General features: G+C 38.0%; 1 protein-coding gene across 1 annotated transcript in view; it reads left to right on the top strand.

The window, feature by feature from the left end:
• Nucleotides 1–8497, top strand: part of LOC102769930 (rho GTPase-activating protein 7) — a 142186-nt gene that overhangs the window by 94132 nt on the left and 39557 nt on the right. Inside the window, exon 4 of the mRNA XM_006753798.2 lies at nucleotides 3860–4003. Coding sequence (XP_006753861.1) covers nucleotides 3860–4003 — 144 coding nt within the window. The remainder of the gene's footprint in view (nucleotides 1–3859; nucleotides 4004–8497) is intronic.

Raw genomic sequence — 8497 nt, 5'->3', positions numbered from 1 at the left:
AATCATGTACTGGTGGGGTCCCTGGGCGGGCCTGTGCCCTCTTCCAATCTGGGACTCCTTGGGAGATGTTGGAGAGTTGGTTTTGGCCCGATCCCACAGGCCAGGTTGAGGGACCCCACTGGTGCACAAATTTGTGCACCGGGCCTCTAGTATTAACATATTATTCCTCATAACATTTTTCAAGTGAGTAAAAAATATGGAGAAGTTAGTAAATATATGTATCAGAGATGGGATACAAACCCAGCCAGTCTTAATCCAGAGCCATGTCATATGACCACTACACTATACTGTTTGCTCTAGCTGACTATAATGGAAATCTAATAGCTTGAACAAAAAAAAAAATAATTAAAAGTGAATATGAACTTAAATACTTCGACCAGAAAGCCGGTAGGAATGGCATTTTTATTTTTGCCTATAACCTTCTGGATAATTTTTTCGTATCCTTCAGGATTCATCTCAAATATTTTCTTTACAGTGAAGTCTTCCCTAAATCACCTCTGTCTTCCCAGACATCAATTATTTCATCCCTGGTGGAAATAGAATGAAAGTAATCTGAAGACCAATAAGAAGGGATGTTTAAACTTGTTTACATATGAAGTATCATACTCATGTTCATAAATATTTTTAAGCCAGACATAACCATATTTTTCAATAGGAGGTCCTTAATCCTTAGTACTTCTTTGCTATTAATGTAGGCATAGAACACATTTTCTCTTTTAAAATTGTCTGGTGTGAATTGTTCATCTCTTACTATCTCTTTATTCTCTCCACTTTCCCCTCTACATTAAACTTTCCTCAATCCCCAAATATGTAGGAGAAAACCCACAGCTCATATTTCTGCTAAATACAACTCCATATTGTTGTCTTCATGTCAGAGAATAACATAGCCCTTACCTGTTAGACATGTTTCTTTGTTGAATAGTAAAGACAAAGAAAAACAGGAGCAAATGTGGGTGATGATTTTGGAATTTGCCTATCTCTACATCTTCTACCTCTCTTTAAAGTGTAAATTGGATTTTTGTATGATATGTCATAGAATATCACTACCATTGCCTAATAAGGGCTCATTCTGTAAATCAAGATCTACTTCCAAGTATTCCGTTCAACAGATACATGGAAAAGGCAAAATAATATAGTAGAAACATTATGAATGTTGGGGTCTGCAGGCCTGGGTCCAAAGGGCAGTTCTACAGCTAAATATCTGAGAACACAAGAAAATCCTTTAATTTTTTTTACCTTCACGTTTGCGTGAAAAAGGAGATATTGTTTCCTACCTAATGGCTTGTTGGGAGGAGCCAATGAAAGAACGGATGTAAGATGCATTGCACAGGTCTGGCAGAGAGTACGACTGGGTGTTTGTTAATTCCCTGTCCTTCTCCCATGTACTCACTCATACCAGACACTGGCTAAAAATGAATAAAATTTATCCTGTAGCCCTCAAAACTTCTTTTTGGTCTAATATGGTTTTTTAGGTCATCCCTTGTTTTTTCATTTCTGTTCCTTGGTATTTAAAGCTAATTTTAAAATTCTCTCATCGCCAAAGTATTTTCCACAGGCGCTTTCCATTACTTTTGATAATTGTGCCATGGACTAAAGAGATTATAACAGAGTGAGTATGACCTTGATTGTCCACCAAGAAGCACTGTCCCAGATTCAGAGAGACTCCCTCTGCCGCACCCTCGTGCTGCACTGTGAACGTACCGTTTAGCAGGGCGGACAAGACTTGCAATGAAACAGTGAGCTCAGACTGAGATTCCTTATGAGAAAATGCTGGAGCAAATTCTACTTCTAATAAAATATTTAAAGAATAATATAGGCTGGAATCTTTAAGAATGTCTGCAAGGCGAAAAAATACATATGAAAATAAGGGTAGAGGTAAACTTAAAGGAGCTCTCTTGATAGAGCCTAACAAGTTGGGGTCGAATAGATCTGAGTTTTAATGCCAGCTCCGCCACAGAATGTGAATTTGGTCAAGTTAGTTGTCTTAAGCCTCGGCTTCATCTATCAAGTAATAATGATAACTTACCTTCTACATCGAGTTGGTGAAATTGAGGCAGAAAATAGCTGTAACGTATTGTCTTTAAAAGATAAAACATATAAATGGTAGATTTTTAAAGAATTGTCATTTAACTTCAGAATTATTGTATTGTTAGATACAAAGTTACCTGTTTATTTATCTAATCAATTCATAAACAAGGTAAAATTAATGTGAAAGATTTCTGATGTACATGAAGGCTGAATGTAAATGGCTTATACTAGTAAATTACCTGCTACTTATGCATTTGAAGTTTATAGATTACCTGCTCTTTGTGACTGTTCATTTAATGTTGACTCAATTTTAAATTTTAATTAATATTTCTCTTATGGTAAACTGTTGTCTTTTCCATGCAAAAAATAAAAACACAAGAATTGATTATCACTGATCTAAATTTACTCATGGCATAAGAAATTTGGTTAGGGTTATGTGTTTTACACACATATTTAAAGAATATAGATTCCTTTCTGTATTCATTATTGCTGTATATGTCTTTTTTACTTCTTGCATCCCACTTTTTTATTTTATTTTTTGCAGCTTTATTGAAATATAACTGACATATAATATAGTGTACACTTAGGGTGAACAACATGATAAATTGATTCACTTATATATTGCAAAATTATTACCACAATAAGGTTAGTTAACACAGCCATCATCTCATATAATTATAATTGTGTGTGCGTGTGTGTGTGTGTGTTGATAACATTAAAAAGCTACTCTCAGCGACTTTCAAGTATGCAATACAGTATTATTAACTATAGTCACCATTCTGAATATTAGATCCCCAGAATGTATACATCTTACAACTGGAAATAAGTACCCTCTGACCAACATCTCCCTATCCTTCTCCCCTCCCCAACCCCTGTCAATCACCATTCTACTCTGTCCTATGAGTCTGGCTTTTTTTTAGATTCCACATTTAAGTGAGACCATACAGTATTTGGGCTTCTGTCTGACTTATTTCATGGCCTAAAGCTTTCAAGTTCCATCATGTTATCAGGAGAGGCAAGATTTTCTTTTCTATGGCTCAGTAATATTTTATTGTACATACCTGTATATATGTAATATTCTATTGTATTCATGTGTGCATATATATACATATATGTAAAAATATCATATCTTCTTTATCCTTTCATCTATCATTGGACACTTAGGTGTCCATTTCTTAGCTATTGTGAATAAGGCTGCAATGAACATAAGGATGCAAATATCTCTTTAAACAGTGACTTTGTTTTCTTTGGAAGTAGCATTACTGAATCATATGACAATTCTAGTTTTTTTTGTGGGTTTTTTTTTTTAGAAACCTCCGTACTGTTTTCCATTGTGGCTATACCAGTTGACATTCCCACCAGCAGTACACAAGGTTCCCTTTTCCCCAAGACCCCATCAACACTTATTACCACTTGCCTTTCTGATAACAGCCGTTTTAACATGTGTGAGGTGATATCTCATTGTGGTTTTGATTTTGCATTTCCTTGACAATTAGTGATGTTGAGCATCTTTTTATGTACCTGTTAGCCATTTGTATGTCCCCTTCACAATCAGCTGTTAAATTCCCAAAGTTGTATATTACCTCTTTCTCTAGTATTTGTTTTCTAAAATCTGGGCATTGGAAGAGTACAATTGTTACAAAATAATGCAGGATTATAAAAAATAATAGTAATAATGCATGATTATGGGTGACACTCAATGTCAGTTGTCAGCAACTCTTTGGTGTGTCAGTGTGTGTTAGAAGGAAGAGGTGAGAAGGTGCTGGTAGCAGGGAGAAAGGCATGTAGAGAACATGTGCATGTCCTTCATATAAATGCATTTTCTTAATAGGACCTGGAGTCCGGATCTGAGAGCGGAGCAGATACCATTTCAGTAAATCAGGCACCAATACATGTGTCTTCTAATGCCGAGTCCATTGACCTACCATCTTCCACCCCAGTGACCAATTCTGGAACCAAACCCAAGTCTACCACGGTAAGTTATAAATGATAGCAGTCACTTTCAACATGAAGTGTGGATGATCATCAGGTAAGAGTTCATATTGCATCCATTCAATGTAGAAGAAATACCCTTGGAGTCTTAGTTGCAGTGACTTGCTAGCACAACCCAGCATGTGCTGTTTGTCTTATAAATGATAACACAAGTGCTTCCTGGTTCCTGATTATGCAAACTATGGTATTAAATTTTGTTGCTGGGTACTCAGAACTTTAAAGAACCAAGAATGCAAAATCTGAAGGTGGCTATCTTTGCATTATTTTCTTGACCATACTGCTTATCAGTTGAAAATTGCCTTTCTAAGCTTAGATAGATAGATGTAAAATCGCACACATCAAAAACTGTAATGTGGTTATTAAATGACGTAGCTCATGTAACATGCTTAGTGAAATGCTGGGCACAGAATAGACTCTAAAGTGTAAGCTACTATCGTTACTTTGATGATGCTTCATTTACTTTACAGCGCTACCAAAACAAATGAAAAGGAGAATGACCACGTATAATATTATAGCACGGTGAATTGTGAATAAAAGACATTTTCCTTTAAGTAAAAAGTTGAACTGCAACAGGAAAGCAGTATTTGACTCTGAAAGGTAACATTTAAGGAGGAAGTAATTACTACTTCAAATATCTAACGTCCCAGCAGCTCCAAAATAACCTTTCCTAGTTTAGTGAAAATCATAGTGTTGTATTATTTTTTTAAAATGCCCATGTTAGCTTAACACAGAGAAATAAGTTTGGGTTCCTTGTTTGCCTGTCTTTAAAATAAAAGACAAGTCTGAAATAAGACTCAAAAGAGAATACTGTACTCTGAATTTAAAACATAGTGGATATGGTCATTTTCAAGCATATCTAGAGCATTTTTAATGAAATAAATATTTATTGAACACCTACTACGTGCCATGCATTATGGAGATGATAAAGAGTGGGAATAAAACATATATCTGTCTTTAGGCAGCTCTCAGTCTAGCAAAGGGAGGTAGGCATGTAAAACAGTGAAATACAATGACTGAAATACAAATATATATATGGCTAATATGCTAAGTATCCCTCCTACCGTCCGACCAGTCGCTATGACGCACACTGACCACCAGGGGGCAGACACTCAATGCAGGAGCTGCCGAGCTGCAGTGACTTGGCAGCAGCGGTTCTTGGATGACACCCCAAAACCAGAGAGAAGGGAGCCCAATTCCTCACGGGTCTACGCAGTTCCACCTTTGGCCGTGGGTTATGTTGTTGCTGGAGCACTGTCAGCCCCGAATCTGGTTTACTGCACACTTGCATTTGTGTTCTACACCCTTTACAACAGCAACTTTGCAGAGTGCCCTCTCGCACTCCAGGACCCCTTGGGGGATGTCAGAGAGCCGGTTTGGCCTGATCCCCGCAGGCCAGGCCAAAGGGCCCCACCTGCCAGAGGGACCGGGTCACTCCACAGACTCTGGGGAGGGACTGCAGGAGGTTGGTTCCAGGGTGTATGCAGCCCATCTTGCCCAGTCCCATCCTGCCAGCAACCTTCTAATTAATTTCCTTTCAAGGTGCACAAATCCATGCACCGAGTCATTAGTACTGAAAATAAAAGAAACCAATGATATACTACACAATGCTATTTTGGGGTACACTGAAAAAATAGTGTTAAAAATGATGTGTACCAACAGGCTGACTTCAATGAAATGGTGTGCTTCTTTTTTCTAATGGGTAAAGAAGATTAAAAAGCAAAATTATAATATGAAACTCGGTGATCTCATTTTACCACTTGCTTATTAAGGCAAAAGATAAAAAGCCACTCAATGGTTTTAATGTGAAGATTTGAGAAACATTGGAGCGTTGGCTCTTTTAAGCTTGGGCGGAAGTGTGGCACTGACATATAAGAAAATCTAAAAGAAGGTAAATTACCTTTTAAAGGTATATGCAAAGAGCAGTTCTCTTCACTCTGATATTTATTGCATGTTCCTCTTTGCTTTAGAACTAGAGGCCTGATGCACGAAATTCGTGCAAGAGTAGGCCTTCCTTCCCCCGGCTGCTGCCACAAGGGACCTTGGCTTCCTTCCGGCCACCTGCAGGCACCCGGGAGCTGGGCTTGCCTCGCAGCCCTGGCTTTGTCCAGAAGGTCCTCTGGAAGGATGTCCAAAAGGACATTTGGTCTAATTAGCATATTATGCTTTTATTATTATAGATAATTACCATTGATACCCACTATTTCTCCCTTGAAACATACATACAGTGTGTCCCAAAAATATGTCAACACACTTTAACGGCTGAGAGCTACACATGCTCTTACATTTTGAAAATGAAATGTATGCTGGCTTTTTAATTATTCAAAGTGTGTCTACATTTTTTTTGAGACATACTGTATTTAGAGTGTGGTCACCTTATAATTTGTTATACTTTATACAACTCCGTGTATATTTTCTTAGCCTGCCTTTAATAACTGCATGTTCATAAATGTGGTCAATATATTTCCATTAAAATATACACATGATGCCCTGGCCAGTGTTGCTAAGTGGTTACAGCATTGTCCCATGCACCGAAAGGTCACAGGTTCAATTCTCACGCATGGACACGTACCTGGGTTGTACGTTCAATCCCCAGACTGGTAAGGGTGCAACCAATTGATGTATCTCTCTCACATCAATGTTTCTCCCCCTCTTGTATCTTCTCTTCCCTTCCACTCTCTCTGAAAATATATATATATACTAGTATACACATAAAAAATAGTATGTATTATTTTTATAGAACTATCTTTGGTAAAGTTTTGAAATGTAAAACATAAAACCATCAGTTTTCTAAGGACTTTAACCTCCTTAGAGTATTTTATGATGGGTTCTTTTTCATGTTTTGCCATATCAGTTGACCAGACTATTCATTCCCACAGGCAAAATTTAAAAAACCCTTAAATTAGTTATTGAACAGAAACATTTTTTCATGTACCGCAAATCACATATTTACTGAAAAGTTAATGAAATTGGATGTGAGTATGTATTCAGCTGTTCAGGCGTGAATTGTTACCTGGGCACACATCACAGCTGCATAGTGATGCCACAACTCACTGGACAGTGAGCAGTGAGAGTCATTACGTAATTGACTTGTGCTCCAAACACACTCTTCCATTTCAAGACAACCAAACACTGCTCACCACGTCTAGATCAATACCGCAGGTAGAGACAGACAACTAGATGTGCACTCCGCCCAACTCCTGAGCTATAATTTTGTAAAATCATCTAGCCAGCGATGAGAAGTACCCAGAGAAAAAGCACTCCACCGTCAAATGCAACTGACTTTTAGGAAATGTCTTAAAGAAAATGGCTGATAATGAAAGTAGCTTGAAAAACAGGCTTTTATTTGGGGAGAAGGGTTGTTTTAATTTGTGTGTGTGCATTTTATTTTTTGTTGTTATTTGTGTTGTTATTCTTTTGAGCACTCCCTTTTTACTACCATTTGAAGATAATTTAGGGGCTATGGGTCAATTTTATATTTTCAGTTGTTCCTGAGTTTCAATATTAGAAAGGAAAATTTTACCTATTTTATAAGAGATTAAACAGATACTTTTCCCCTCGATTTTTAAGCTCAGAGAATAAATAATGTTTAACAGCAATCTGAATACTTCAGGGAAACTCTACAATACTGTTCTTTTTGTCCTGAACTTAAATGTCAATTTTAATATTAAGTAGAAACATTAAATTCTAAGGACATCTACTTCTAACACCCACCTAAAATGAACTAACCTTCTGCTCCAAAATGTCACATTTTTACAGAATGCTTACTTTCATTTCAGAGTTATTTAATGTTATATTTGATTTGCTGCTGTGCAGTCTATTTATAACAGTGACTAACTACCAGAAATATTTGGCTTTCCTTTTGTGTGGAGGCTCTCTGGGTTTCTAAGTGCCTATTTTTCAATAAGGTTTCTTCTTTTATATTACTAGGATGGGACCAATGACTAATCTTCAGATTTTCCATATATACCATACATACGTATATGTGTATATACATACATACATACACAGGGGTAAGCTAAAGTGATTTAACAATAATACAATCCTATATAATAAAAGCCTATTATGCAAATCGACCAGTCGCTATGACATGCACTGACCACCAGGGGCAGACGCTCAACTCAGGAGCTGCCCCCTGGTGGTCAGTGCACTCCCACAAAGGGAGTGCTGCTCAGCCAGAAGCCGTGTTTATGGCTGGCAAGCAAAGCAGTGATTGCAGGAGCCTTTTCTATCTCAGAGGCAGCACTAAGAAGCAGCGAACCCAGCTTCTGGCTGAGTGCCAGGCACATGGCTGGTGAGTGCAGTGCAGGTGGCAGGAGCCTCTCCTGCCTCCACTGCAGATGGGCAAGGATCCCTTGGGGGATGTTTGATTGCCATCTTAGGCCCAATCCCCGAGGGTTCCCGGTCTGCAAGAGGGCACAGGCCAGGCTGAGAGGACCCTCCCTCCAAGTGCACGAATGTCGTGTACCGGGCCCCTAGT

The sequence above is a fragment of the Myotis davidii genome, unplaced genomic scaffold (assembly GCF_000327345.1).
Source record: "Myotis davidii unplaced genomic scaffold, ASM32734v1 scaffold71, whole genome shotgun sequence".
In the NCBI taxonomy this organism is placed as follows: domain Eukaryota; kingdom Metazoa; phylum Chordata; class Mammalia; order Chiroptera; family Vespertilionidae; genus Myotis; species Myotis davidii.
The sequence above is the reverse complement of the archived record's forward strand: the minus strand, read 5'-3'. Positions and strand labels throughout refer to the sequence as shown.